At 48.1% G+C, this 14,284-nt stretch overlaps 1 protein-coding gene across 1 annotated transcript; it reads left to right on the top strand.

The window, feature by feature from the left end:
- The first annotated feature begins 590 nt into the window (after nucleotides 1-590).
- Nucleotides 591-12,983, top strand: LOC8031769 (transmembrane protein 135). Its single transcript, XM_029974070.4, has 9 exons — nucleotides 591-650; nucleotides 3,148-3,194; nucleotides 5,936-5,974; nucleotides 6,053-6,149; nucleotides 8,040-8,153; nucleotides 9,326-9,463; nucleotides 9,550-9,651; nucleotides 11,476-11,543; nucleotides 12,818-12,983. Exons 4-9 carry the CDS (start codon nucleotides 6,120-6,122, stop codon nucleotides 12,960-12,962), a joined length of 597 nt encoding a protein of 198 aa, XP_029829930.4. The 5' UTR covers nucleotides 591-650; nucleotides 3,148-3,194; nucleotides 5,936-5,974; nucleotides 6,053-6,119; the 3' UTR covers nucleotides 12,963-12,983.
- Nucleotides 12,984-14,284: the final 1,301 nt, after the last annotated feature.

The following is a 14,284-nucleotide window of genomic DNA, read 5'->3' as shown; positions in this document are numbered from 1 at the left end:
GCTCAGGGTTTTACATAGCGTTTCATTTGAAATAGACTAAGTTGAAGTGAAAGTTAACGTGATTTATGAATTGATACGTGTAGGGCTTTCTTGATCATCTGTCCCCTTTTGAAGTTTTTAAAGAATCAGCATAAATGACGGTGACACGGAAGAGCGACATCACCCCCTGTTGATTAAGGTTTAAATAATGGAGTTCAGTTGACTGTTATATGTGCAGTTTTTTTTTTCTTTTTTTTTTTTTTTGTAACGCTAGTACTGGTTGGTTTTTACATATCTATAGGCTGCTTATAGAAACCTCACTTGCACAATATATGATCGTTACAAACGTAGTTAAAATTATGTGCTTTTATCAAATATATTTTTTGAAACGGTAAAGGTTTTACGCTTCTTAAGGCCCAGCAAAGGTGCTATGACCTGCATACCAGTGGCTCACCATCATCTCAGTCTCCGTGCAGACGCAATCATTCGCCATTCCACGAGAACATCGGGAGAGTCTTCCGTGTTTGACAACTCACGACTGCCAAGCTTAGGTCAGAAATGTATTATCCGTCAAGTTCACGAATTCGCTTCCTTTGACACAGGGTGCCGAAGTTGGCGTGTCGACTCTTGGCCAGAAATGGCGCATCGGTCGCAGTCTCTCGCGCGCTCAGGTACGCTCGCTCTCCATTTTCCTTTCTCGCGGCCATGAGTTGCGACTGTATATTTTTATACCCCTCTACCGAGGGGGAGGGGGGGAGGACCCTTTCATTGGGGTTCCTCCTTGGGAGGAGGGGAAAAGCAAATATCACTGCGGCGGGGGTCGTTGGGCTCACTTTGTTGCCCTTCGCCCATCTGGTGTCGCCCTTTTGTGATCCTTTGCGGGGTTGGGCTGATGTCGGGCTCTGCAGGGTCCTTTCTCCCTGTCGGTCTTTCCTAAACTGTTTTTTGGTGTGTCCCTTTTTTTTTTTTTTTAAGTACAGTTCCCAATTGGCTTTTTGGTGAAATTCCCGCTTGATCCAAGGATCCAATTCATTTATATCGAATTGGCTTTAATATCGGCTGTGCCAACACCCAGGCGGTGCCGATTGAGGATCATATATATATTTCATTCTTTTTAATTTCCTCACTTTAACAAACCTATGCTTTTATCGGTAACGAAAGGGTAATGCGTTATAGGCTGCGTTTGAATGGATGCGACCGCATCGAATTAAATCGAGATTTGACTATTTTGATTGGCATTACAGCGTGTCCCAAAAATAAATTTACTGTTTTATGTCTCTTTGTTGTTGTTGTTTTTTTAACCACAAAAATAAACTACTTATTGCCAAACGCTCATTATTCGCCCAAATGTATACACTCTAGCGGTCCTGACCAGATGTCAAAGTTTGAGTTCTATCCGTTTTGACCGGGACAGGTTTATTTTGGCAGTCGCGTCATTTTGTCTACAAAAAGCCTCATGTCCCGTTTACGTATACCGCAAAATCATGTATTAAGCGGATGGAAGAAAGCCGATGGAATGTTTATTTGCTAGTTGCTCCACACGTTATTTTATAAACAAAAGAAAAGAAGAAATATACATATATATGGCGATAAGACGTTATCTTTTATGGAGTAAATTCTTCAAGCTCGTTCTGTGGTTACATATAATGCTTGCGCATTTCGTTCGCATTGACGCACCGATTTTGGCACGCTCGCGTTGGGAACGTTTTCTTCCCGTCTTAAGATAAGAAAGAAAGGCACTTGCGTTCTCAACGAATAACTCCAGAAAAACGTGTGTTTATACGTTGAACAATAATCCTACCCCCCCCCCCCCCTTTACCCCAACTTGATGACTCGTTAATTACTGTGATGATTATGTCACCCTACGCAGAACAAATCACAAAGTACGGAACATGAGATAAGCAAGGTCTCTTGTGTCTCAAGCTGTCCATGCTTGCTATTCGTAAACCAAAATTACAAATTACACGTACGTAACCGACCGAGTTTTACCTGAGAGAACGCGCAGAGCGCGACACCATTAATTACTACAAACAAAAAAAAAATCGCCAATTTTTTTTTTGTAATTGAAAATAATTTTGATAATTACCGTGTTCGTTTAAAGGGGTCATGAAACGATTTTTCTACTTCTTCCTCCTTAGCTTTAATCCTTAACTCAATTGCGAATTGCGAAATCACATGGTCGTGAGATTCCTTCGGCGCTGGTGCGATGACTCCTAGCTTCCACCGCGCTTTTTATGCACACCATAGAACTTGTCATTCCCCAGTGATGATAAGTTCCGTCAGGGCACTCATTGGCCACGAACGCGAATCCAAATATTCGTCGACGGATTGATTGTTGACGAGCGCATACGTCCGAGTGACGCAGTTCTCGTGTCCAATGCGTGAGCTGGGCTCTGCTGACGTCAGTTTGGCGCCGGTGACGCGCTTTTGGAGCCGCTGATGTATCATAGTGAAAAGGCGGAGAGCTTTCGAAGGCAAGAAGGTGCAAAATAGTCCGCTACATTTTCAAATGTTCGTACCGAAAAGCTGGCTTTTGACTTTCTAGCCTCTTTCTTTTGGCCAACTAAACGATATGCGATTAGTAAAGTCCCAATTTAAAATCATTCATCCCAACCCAAAATTCGTTTCATGGCCCCTTTAAGTAAAAACTGGACTTCTTATAAACAAAACCCTCTGGGCCTGCTTTTCCGCGGAGCGCGCTGAAAGCGAATTAGGCAAAAAAAAAAAAAAAAAAATGGCTGCGGTTTAAAAATAAAAAAAAAATAAAATAACGTCTTCACGCAAAAAAAAAAAGAAAAAAAAACTATTTTTTAAGATTGCATTTTTACAGAAAATCGTGTTCTCTGTCTTGTTATTCGCGGCTTTTCTTTTTAAGCAGGACGCGATGATTGACTGAATGTGCGTTTTGCAGGAAAGTAGACGCAAAGAGAATATGGTGACAGTGTAGTGCAATTTATAAAAGATGGCGCACAGATGTAGACGGTGACGTTTCTCGTTAGACATCTGCACGTATGAGCGAAATGCGAAAACGCGGTCGTGTCCCCTACGCGCTAAGTGTTCTGCGCTTCGTTCGTATATAGTAATTAGCCGTTTCGGAAATTCGCTAAAACTAAACCCTGAAAACACGCCGTCGTCTACAGCCTCTGCTCGCACTGTCTGGTCGCGCAGGCCCCGGTGTTCGCCTTCGGTCTGGCCGGCTACTTCTGGCTGAGCAGGTGAGCTATGGATATTCGTTACTGGCTTATTTCTCTATTGCTTTCCAACTATGTTGTTGTTTTTTTTGTTTGTTTTTTTGTTCTTTTTTTTTCTTTTGGCGGTAAAAACATAACTATATAAATCTTCGCCAAATGCTTTTTTCATGAGCTGGGGAAGACAATTGCACCGATGTGGAATCTGCAACAATATTGGGTAGGAACGTTTCTCATGCACTTTACACCAGCTTACCGGCACTATACTTCGTTTCACCTTATGTTGTACCGCAGCGAAGGCTAAAAGCGCGAGCTCATAGCGTTGGCAGCTGCCCTTGGTGCACGAGAGCTTGTGCCGCCGAGATCTGCCCCAGAGCAAGGTGCTCGCGCTTGTAGCCTTTCCTGCGGTACATCATAAGGTGTGGGAACCAAGAATACTGAAGCCACTTCATGTATCAAAGGTAGCGCAAGGTGCGTCGATGCACGAGGCAGGTGCAACGTGCAGCCCTTGTGAAGATCATGGCGGCACAGCGCAGCTCTGAGCTAGATTTCCGACGCCATGTTCTTCCCAGAAGTGGCGCGCGGCACGTGCCTCGACCCACGAGCATTTCTACAACAATGAATGGGGCCACTTTTCCCAGGATAGAGGGGCTTTAAAGAATACCCGAACACAACGCCACAGAACAAGAAGCGTCTTCGTCACGGTGGAATTCCGAGGAGAAAAGCGGACCTTTTCTTTCAGTCCCTCCTTCGCAAAACTCGATGACGAAGCTGTGGGTACAATGCCAACAATGCGATGCCCGGAAGTGCGTCATCAAGCTTTACGATCTCCGCTTTGGCGATATTTAAATGCGGCTCATGCGGTGCACACGAAGACTGCGTATGCATTCGATTTTGGCTCGTGACAATCAATGCCTCGACATGCATTCGGGTATAGACCTTTCCAGAAAAGGGCTGCTGGCCGGTTTCATTTTCAGTGTTCGTGCGTAACGCGCGTGATTTGCTCGCTTTCCGAAGCGACGCACACGCGCGTGCTGAGCTGTGGAGATCGCACGCTGAGCTGTGGATTTTGATTTGTAAACATTGGAAAGGTCTATAGACGCTTTGCACACGCGCAAAATTACAGCCACCATTACTGACCTTCTCTTGTCTTACCGAGATGCCGAGCAACTGAAACGGTAGTTGACGATCCTCTACAAAGGCCGATGCTTTAGAAAAGGACACAGCTGAATCTAATATGGCAATAACCTGGCCTCCTATGGTAATGATGAAGTGAAATAAACGAAATAAGAGGAAACAAAAACTGAAGGTCAGTTATGGCGGCGTCCATGCACAGCTGCTGCAAAGCGTCTATACTCTGTTTCACCTTGTGCTGTACCCCAGGAAAGGCTGCAAGCGCGAGCTCCTTGCTCTATGCCACACCTCGGCGGCACAAGCTCTCGTGCACCAAGGGCAGCTGCCAACGCAGTGAGCTCGCGCTTCTAGCCTTCGCAGCGGTACAACATAAGGTGAAACTAGGTGAAACGGAGTATAGTGGCTTTTGCTCTGCCAACCCCAACGCGTGGCTATGTTAAAACCATCGGCGGCATATTATCGGCTCCAGATCACGTGGTCACTTTTTCTGGCCGCGAGTCGAGGGGTAAAGTGTTCATTCTTCTCGAATTTTTTTCTGCGGCTCCCATTGCGCGAAGGAAAAAAAAAGAAGCAACGTGTGTTTCAAAGGTTATAAATGTCGAGCAATAATTATAAGCTGTATTTTTTCAAAGTGTAAAAATGGTTGCATTTGCCCTTTAATATCATAGAAAGATGACTGGAACCAAAAATCGAAAAGGTTTTTAAAGGTTTGGTTTTATCTTTGCGTCGTGCTTAAGATAGAGTTAAATAATTTATAACACCCGCTTTGATAAGGCTGTAATTTTGGAGTTAACTAAGAAAACTCAAGCACCCAAACAAAGGGTAATTACATTTCTAAATTGAGTTGAAAAAAAAAAAACGTTTATCGATTTCCAGTGGTTCAATAGCGAGGGTGGAGAAACTTCCGGCGATCTAATGCCAGGGTACGGTCAGGCAGGTGGCGTTTTGAGGTAGTAGGATCTAGAGTCCCTGTATAGGCTCTCGTAGGGAGCCCATACAGGAACTATACAGGAACTATACAGGAACTATACAGGAACTATACAGGATCGCGGTAGAGGAATTTTGTCGCCCACTGCTGCAGCGCTTCGGCTTAGTTTCGTGCCGCTCCTGTTAAACGTTCACTTCACTTTTTTTTTTGTTCTTTCTAAATCAGCTTTACGTGCCTTACTGAATATATTTCAATAAATGGAGACTTTATATACACGCATACTCTAGTAAATGGCAATTTAGTCCCTCTTTCACACGATTACACTCATTTCACCGTTAAGCTGACGGGACCGTCGAAGGTACTACGTGCTCGCTAGACCAACCAGTCGCCTGCCTTCCATCGCCAGACCCTCTTTATGCGCGAGAGTATACGCATAAAGCTCGATCACTTGGTGCAAGACTGACGGTTGGTTGGTTCAACCAGCAGGTAGCTTTCACCGCCCTGTCAGCTAGGAGATGAACGACATATCTATAGCTTAGCGTGCCTGTTGATCGTTGATGGAGGTCGAAAGATGGCGCAGCGCCAAAACCATTGCGCAAGAAGTTGTTGACAGCTCAGTCATGAGGAAAAACAATAGGCCAGCTAATATTACATCCTTCGTTAAGCTTGGGGGACGTATCACTCAGCAGTATCTCTCTCAATGCAGAGGTGTCGGCGGCGGAGACATCGTGCGTTGGGCCCTACGGTTCGTGAGTGTTCGAGAATTGTATAGAGTCTCCAGCGGCGCTTGTCCTGCAAAGCCTTGAGGCTCTGGTCCCCGCAGACTCCTGCTGGGAGCCAAACCGATTTTCTGCAAGCACGCCACGAGCTCGGAAGGCTGCGAGGGATCCATGTCGATGTGCTTGGCCGTCGCACTAGGGGTAAGCATGCCTCTCTGCAGAAGGGCGCCAATAAATTCGATTTGCGGTTGTTTGGGATGTCGACCAAGCGACGACTCGTTTTGTCTCCCTGGCTGACGGCCATGGAATCCCCAAGGATCGAAGGTCCCCGGATAGCTCTGAGCTGCGTTATTCGACTGTCATGCCCTCTCTTGAAATGTGAACTATCTGATGTTTTGTCTTAAATTGAGTTTGTTTAGTTGGAGTCGCGAATAGGTCTCCATGGCACGGGCCGCTGCCTTTCTGTGGAGGCAACGGTTCGTGTCTGTAGCCCCGGGCAGCTGGCCGTTGCTAGAGTCACGACCAGCGATTATGGATCTCGCTACCACTTCACGAACGGCCACTTGATTCTAGTCCCGTCTACTACTTGACAATTTCTGTGCTCGCCTGCTGTGCGAGCACGACAGAATCGTCTTGGAGGCTACAGAAAACGGTGGACGAAAAAAAGACGAGTGTTCACACTACTGATTGTGGCACTTGAGTATACACAACTGAGTGCAAATCGACAGATGGACGAAGCCTTCTGGGTCTATATATTCGTGACACCACAAAATGCTTTCGCACGCCGCATCTATGGCGTACGCACCGGCTGCACCTCGCGCATGTGCACCAGAAGCGTCCACTCAAACTTTGAACTCGTGCTTGCATGCAAGAACTCAAGGACGCGTACTAGTGAATTTAATAATAATAATTGGGGTTGTGGGGATATTTATACAGCGTGTAGTTGGTCTGCCATTTAAAGTTGGGACGAGTCACACGCTGTAGATGAGCAATTTAGCCAGTGCAGTACAACCGCTAGCCTGGGGTCTTTAACGTGCACCACGCAGTAATGATACACGACCGCACGCCGGTACGATGCTCATCCAGATCGAAACGGGCAGGGGTGGGGCTCGAACCCAGGATCCCTGGGTTCTGCAGCGCGAGCTTTCGCTCCACGCGCGTCGAGCTGGGTGTGCACTTCAGCCCACTCGGTCACCGATCCCCCACTAGTGAATTTTCGGTGTCATCTACAAGAATCCAAAGCAGGGCAATGATTGGACACGAGCGCCGCGTCAGCGTTCGGCTGGAGTTCGTGTCCAATCAGCGAGGGCACGAGTCCTTGCTGAACGATGACGCAGCCCTCGTGCGAGAATCGGGCCCGCGTTGGACTCTCGTAGGTGACGCTAAAAATATTCAGAACTACGACCTTCCAGTCCATGAGGTGTTGGCGTGTAGCATTCGATTTAACGCTTGATCCTGGGGAAGGAGCGCCAAGGTCCCCGTGTGGGCGCCATTTTGATCCATGGAATGAGCGGTTTCTCCTTGACCTCTCCTTTAGCCGATCCAGACTTGCGGTAACGGCTGTTGCTTTATAAAGACTTTTTTTTTTAAATATATATAGCTAGGTTTTGTTATCCGCACACCGGCGAAACAAGCGCACATCTTTGTACCGCCACCGCATGCGGCGTCGGTGCTTGGCAGCATTGGAAAATGATGTTCCTGTCTTACGTAGGAAGAAATATATAATTGTAAGAGATCTGTGGAGATAAGCGTGATAGATATTTTGATTGCAGTACAGTGCCAAAAAAAAAAACGCTTATAATGGCGAGGAACGCTTTCAGTACGATAATGCTCCATAGCTGATTCAAAACGGCCCTTTCGAAGCTTTGAAGATTTCGAAGGACCAAAATGGCGATTGCCATGGCAACGAATGTCGATCAGACAATTGCCTTGCGAGGTTTTGGTCGTCTGTATGTTAGTATCTGTGTGTCCTGCCAGCAGGCAGGGCAATGCCACTAGTTTCCTAGAATCCAGTGGCTTTAGATTTAAGCACGCATCGATGTGCAAGGGTGATTAATGGCGATACTCTTGCCACGTGTATCACACACGCAGCGGTTCGTGATCCTAGGAGGCGCTGGCAGCGCGCTAAGTTTGGTTCTGTCCTGGGGACGTCGCTTGGATATCCGACCCGGTCTGTTCATGGGTTCCCTGGGAGCCATCTACAGCGTACGTATACGAACTCTCCAACTTAATTTTGACTCATCCGCTTAATAAAGACGCCTGCCCTGTTTGCAGTAACATACGATCCTTCTGGCACAAGCACAGGTCACAAAGTAGTGTGTAAACGGAATAACCACCTATCATCACGGATGACGAGTGATGATAAATAACCGAGGAAACTGAAAGTTTAGTGCGGCAAACTTGTGCCAAAATAAAAATGCAATATGATGGGCGTCGCGTGGGAGCCGATGTCGGCAGAACAACAGAATCGAGCGCTTGCGAAAGACTATCTCCGTGCAGCGCGTGCTACGGCTTCTTTTATACGCGCTCTGTGATCACGAAGATTCCAGTCCACAAGACACAATAACTAAGTAGTCACCGAAACTCTCAATTTTCCACCAATGAGGTTGCGGCGTTAACCAGTAAAAAGACCGAAGGAGAGCTTTCTACCTTCGACAATAGGCCCGTTGCACTCGGGCAGGGGGCGCGAGCGCGTCCGCAAGACGTGACCATGTTATGGCGGCAGCACTATCCAGGCGGCGCTGTAACGTTGAATTCTGCACGTGCCATGTTCGAATGCAAGCATCTGTCAGCATCTGTAGACGCGCGATAACAAAACACCTAAAAGAAAGAAAAACTAAACTTAAAAAAAAAAATATATATATATTAAAACGAATTATGCAGCTCGCGGCCTCAGGGTTCCGTTCAGCTTTATTATTTTATCGCGTTCTTTCATACCTTCCGTGAACCCGTATGTTTCACTTTACGTGATAGCGAAGCTGAAACTACTTGCGAAAACATGTTCCCCCAGAACGATGCTCGCACTGCACGAGCGCGCGTGCTTCCTTGGAAGGGACACTCCAAGCTCGGAGCTCGCTCTTGTAGCCTCTTCTACGCTGCCACTTAGAATGGAACAGAGTATAAAAAAACTGAAGCGGGGAAGCGTGATGACGCACGTTCGAAACGCGAGCCAAATATTCTATTTTACTCGCCTGGAGCGCTGCTAAAACTTGAGAGCTACTGGCCTATGCCTCGACGTCTCGTGCACCTCGAACGCGCGCGCTGTCAAAGCACGGTGGAAGATATGGAGCGCGTTCTGGAGTCCGGGCGTTCGAAAGACCACACTTACTCAGTTGCGTTCTTGTCCTTCTGTCTTGTGAAACATGGTGCCGACACAGTTGACGTCCTGTCTGCTGCGACTACGAGGGCCCAAGCAACCCTGGCACGAGTCCCTGGCTGCCCTAATTGCTGGTCCAACGCTAGCTTTCTGGCCAAGTCCCCGACTGGCTCTATACGTCGTCTGCCGATGCGTCGAGGTTCGTTCTTTCAGATCCAGTGATTGCTTCGAGCCATAAATGAACTTCATGTTGTTGTTTTTGTTTTTGTTTTTTTGTCTGCGCAGTTGGCCTACCAGAGAGGCGAGGCGTCTGGACTTCTGCCTTCGGCATCCGACGAGGCGTCATCCGTCCTCTTCGCCATCTGCAGCGGTGTCCTGCTCACAGTGGTACGATTCCGGGTGTTGCTCGAAACCTTGGGAACTTTTTTTTTTTTATCGTCTGAGCTCAGCTCTGGGGTGCTATTTTGCGCTTTTTGCACTCCCAGGAGACTTGGAAGAGGGAAGTGACGTCAACGACACAGCAAATGCAGATTGGATGTTGACAGAAGAAAACGAAATCAACACCCAATCTGCGTTTGCTGTGTCGTTGACGTCACTTCCCTCTCCCTAGTCTCCTGGGAGTGCAAAAAGCGCAACATGGCACCCCTGGATTTCTTTGCAGAGCACGGCTTACCGAGAGTACCGCGTAGTGTACTGGGGCCCAAGACTCGACAAACACAAAGTTGGGGCTAGGTTTACGGAGCGCGCCGATTAAACTCTTGCGGCTATGACGCTGCGCTTTTGTCACCAAAATCTAAAACACCGACCTCACCAAACGTTCGGTGCATGCGTGAAGTCGCCATAGCTTTGGTTCACAAAAGGCAGACAGTGGTGCTCGAGACGTCCCTTCCTCTGCACGCGCAGAGCTCCAGCGAGGTTCTGGCAAATGCAGAATGACTAAAGTTCCCTCGATTCATTGCGGCAGCGGTTTGCAAGCCGGGCATCTGGCCGTCGCCATGTCTCAGCTCGTGCGGGCAAGCGCGTGCAATTACAAGCTTGCCAAAGTTACGCTCAAACGCACGCTGCACATGCCTGCACGCAGGGGGCACCGGTGAGGCGCCATGCTTGCAATTGTCCGCCAGATTTCTGCTCAAAGTTCGTGTTTGACGATTTTATGGGTCCTTGGTCGCCTGATTTGACAGACAGGCGCGCTGTGGGGAAGAATGAGGCTACATCTCCTTTAGCTTGGAGGGCTACAACGGTGCAATAGGTCCAAAGTACCAGAAGGTATTGACTCTGCATTGTAGCTCACGAGGTAAAAGCAGCATCGAGGAGGTACAAAAGTCACGCGCCTTTGCCGTTTCTGTTTTATTATACTTCGTACCACCCTTTCACTGTAAGTTCGAGCTTAGTCACGAGCTAGAAGACACGCACGTATCCGCACAGACTAAGAGCGAAAGGTCACGGCTCGCTTTTAATGCATAGAACGACGGCTAACGACATGACGTTGCGCTTTTGGCGCTACTTTATTGGTGTTAAAACAGCAACTCTGCAAATATTCTCTGTTGGTATGAGTCGTAAGAAAAGCATTTCCTACATTTTCGCCTTCCACAATTCTTCACAAAATTCTTCATATACAATTTATTCGCAATTCGAGGGTGCCGCCATATGAGAAGTTAATAAGGAAATGGCGAGGGTCGGAGTTCTCACTGCACTGACAACGCCACTGTTGTGGGAAAGTGACGTTTTTACTAGTCTGATGATTTCAAACCACGTGTCTGGCGAGTGTGGACAGATTCCTCACCTTCGGCTGGTATACGTTTCTTGAATCTTGGACATAGCGCTACCCACCGCGTGTTAATGGCAAGTCTTCGTGACGCCTCCGAAGAGTGGACACCCCACAACCCCGGCAGCCTGACCTATCATCACCTCCTGCTCGTGTCTCCTTCACCCAACCCAACTCTCCCACATGACCCCTGACACGTTCCTCTAGCGGAGGACCCAAAGACCAGAGCAGAGGATTCCAATTTCGCTTGAATGAGCAATAAAGACGCTTTCAATCAATCAGTCAATCCGCGAAGTGCATTTCAGACTATCACGATTGTCGACAGCCGACAAGTGAGAGCTCGTTCTCAACATGAGCCGTGAGCACCGCGCTCAAATATGGCGTCCATTGAATACCCTCTGTTAGACTTCGCTGAAACCCATTGACACATTATACTTACCTCACAGGGCGTGCTTCAGCCCCACCTGGTTCGGCCGTCGTACCGGGCGTTCATCGACCGTGTGTCCGGATACAGGTGAGACGTCTACAGAGATCATACTCATGGCTTACGAGGGTCGTCATTGCCACCATGCTGGTGTTCACTCCTACGTGTTCTTACCGAGAGAAATAAATTACGTGGGGCAAGATATCTTGCCACAGGAGGTAACACTTGTTCAGCAGAATGACCTACTGTGACCCTGACATGCCCACAGAATGGCTCCTTATGGTAGGGGGCTGTCGCCGGTGGAGTGCATTTTTCTGCCATTGAGGGAGCTTGGTAAAGGGTTCTGTGCGATCAAAACGCGATTCACAACCTATCATGTGCGCAGCTGATCGGGAACAAGTTCGAGGAACATGCTGTACCGTACAGCGCGGCACCAGCAAAAGAAAGTGCGTTTAACAGGAAAGGAATTGCGCATAGGCCGTTTCTCGCTGGTAACGAGAGCTATCTCGGGGGGTTTGATTAGGTATTTGAAAACGACAAGCAATAAAGAAAAAAACGTGCGATTAGAGCGTGCTCTTCATTGAAACACACCAGGTTACGGTGATTGCACAGTTCCCGTGAAATCGTCAGGTTTTTACGTCTCCTTTACCTCAGGTAGTTTACCCACATTAGTTGCGGGATTTGTCGCAGTCAATGCACGATCCTTCGTGTCGCAATAAAAACAACTATTGAAAACTGTTCTTGCACAAGTTCTTGTCTGCAATTATCAGTAAAGAGTCTGGTCTTATTGATACTTGGAGTAAGACATAATGTGACCAGTCACGGGTAAACTGTACGAAACTCACTTCCTAGGGAAACACATGAAGCCGCGCGACAAGCGCCAACTTTTGGCACATATCGCGGCACCAGCTCCGTCGATTGCCGAAATTGTTAACACTTAAAAAAGGTGCAACTTTAACAAACGACGACATCAAGGCGCCTTCTCAAATCACCTATAGATAGCTACTGCGCTAAAATCTGTCAAGTGCTTACTGACTAGATTCGAGATCTCGTGAAAAGAGCGGATTCAGGGGGAGACCAGGGCCAGATAACGCCACCAGGCCTTGCGCGCCAGCGGTTGCCATGGTACCGTAAGAACAAGAAGAGATTTACGTGGCGCCGTGTAATCATAGCGTGACCAAACGCTGCGGCCGCGGCCTGTACTACAAGACGCGCACTGGCACACCCTTCTGTGGACAGGTCAGGTTTGCAGTAAGTCGCGCTCAGCCACAAGGTCATTACAATGACCGCTGGTGTGACGTAAGTGCAAGCCATGTATGGCCGCTCACTAGAATTCTAAAACACCGTGTCGTTTGCCTTTGCAGAATGCGCTTCATCAACGTACCCGCCATCGCCACCTTGGGTTATGGCACCACCAGTTTGGTCCCTGGTGGCTCCGAGATACCGGAACTGAACCCCAGGTTCCTCAGCCGAAAGTACACCGAGACGCTCTGGATATGGAGTCAATAAACTTTGGAAGCTTAGAGTTCACTCAACCGAGGGTTCGTGGAGTCATGTTGCGTATGTGAATGATATTAACTTTTAGCGCGGTGTCAGAATTGCGCTCTCTAGTTCCTGGACGACAGCTTTCACATTAACAACACAGTTTCGCCAATGAGCGTCGTCATGCTTCTGTTCAGTCGGCCACTTCCTGGTGGCCTTGCCGTCTATCCCCGCTTGTTTGGCGACGAGGGAAACATACTTCGTTCGAGTTATTTTGCGTCGCAAGTTCGCGACGTGCTCTATATCTACCTAACAAGCTTCTGCACTCGCCATGCCCACGTTGGACAGATTTTACCTTCTAAGGGAGAAGGTGAGGACTGGCCGTCATACGTCGAACGTCTTGAAGCTTTTTTTCCGGCGAACGACGTCTATGATGCCAAGAAAAAGGACATTTTCATGAGTTGTTGTAGCGCAAAGACCTAGTGCGAGACCTGCTGAAGCCCACCAAACACAAGACAAGTTTTTAGACAAAGTTCTTAACATTCTTGGAAGTCACTTCTGCCGTCCTTAAATGGTTTCATTTCAATTCGCATGTTCGCGCGGAAGGTAAGGCAATTGTGTTTCAGCATTGAAGAGCCTGTCGGAGCAATGCAATTTTGGAACAGAGCTAGGAAACATGCTGAGAGACCGCATAGTTTGCGGAATAAACAGCGTTACAATCCAGATCAGGCTTCTGGAGCAGCCGGACCTCACGTTCGAGCATGCCGTGCAGACCGCCTTGGCCATGGAAGCAGTGAAGAAAGACACCGGAGAGACTTGAGAGGCAAGCTCTAGCAGCAATGTGTTCACGACTCACCGCGTCTACCGGGAGATGTCACCTGCAACCACTGTGGAGGCGGACACCTTGCGTCCAGCTGCAAGCATGTGAATACCACGTGCAACTATTGCCGGAAGCGGGGGCACCTGTTGAAGGTCTGTAATTCAAAACAGAAGGACGTTCAATCGTCCAAGAACAAACCTGCGAATCAGCGTTTTTCAGGGCCAGGAAGCAAGTTTCGTCCATCATATACACTTCCAATGAACGTTCTCGATGACAATGAAGATACCGGAGTGACATCGTGGCAGGTTGACAGCGCTTCGCCGTCGCCGCCTTTCACCGTCACTGTCAACGTGTGCGGCAAGCCACTTTGCATGGAAATGGATATGGGACCGACCGCCTTCGCCATGTCAAAGAGCCTTTTTCGTGAGTTTGTTCCAGCTGTACCTGTCACACCATCTAGAGTGCTGTTACAAAGTTATTCCGGGGAACGGACTCCGGTCCAAGGCAAAATAGACGCAAGAGTAGAGTT

The sequence above is a fragment of the Ixodes scapularis genome, unplaced genomic scaffold, assembly GCF_016920785.2.
Source record: "Ixodes scapularis isolate PalLabHiFi unplaced genomic scaffold, ASM1692078v2 PGA_scaffold10__122_contigs__length_95168666, whole genome shotgun sequence".
In the NCBI taxonomy this organism is placed as follows: domain Eukaryota; kingdom Metazoa; phylum Arthropoda; class Arachnida; order Ixodida; family Ixodidae; genus Ixodes; species Ixodes scapularis.
The sequence above is the reverse complement of the archived record's forward strand: the minus strand, read 5'-3'. Positions and strand labels throughout refer to the sequence as shown.

Bases quoted from the DNA above. Each gene is read 5' to 3' on its own strand.
- LOC8031769 (XM_029974070.4), top strand. From the start codon at position 6,120: ATGTCGATGTGCTTGGCCGTCGCACTAGGG. The intron at 9,652-11,475 runs GTACGATTCCGG...CTTACCTCACAG, and splicing joins GCGGTGTCCTGCTCACAGTG to GGCGTGCTTCAGCCCCACCT. The intron at 11,544-12,817 runs GTGAGACGTCTA...TTGCCTTTGCAG, and splicing joins GACCGTGTGTCCGGATACAG to AATGCGCTTCATCAACGTAC.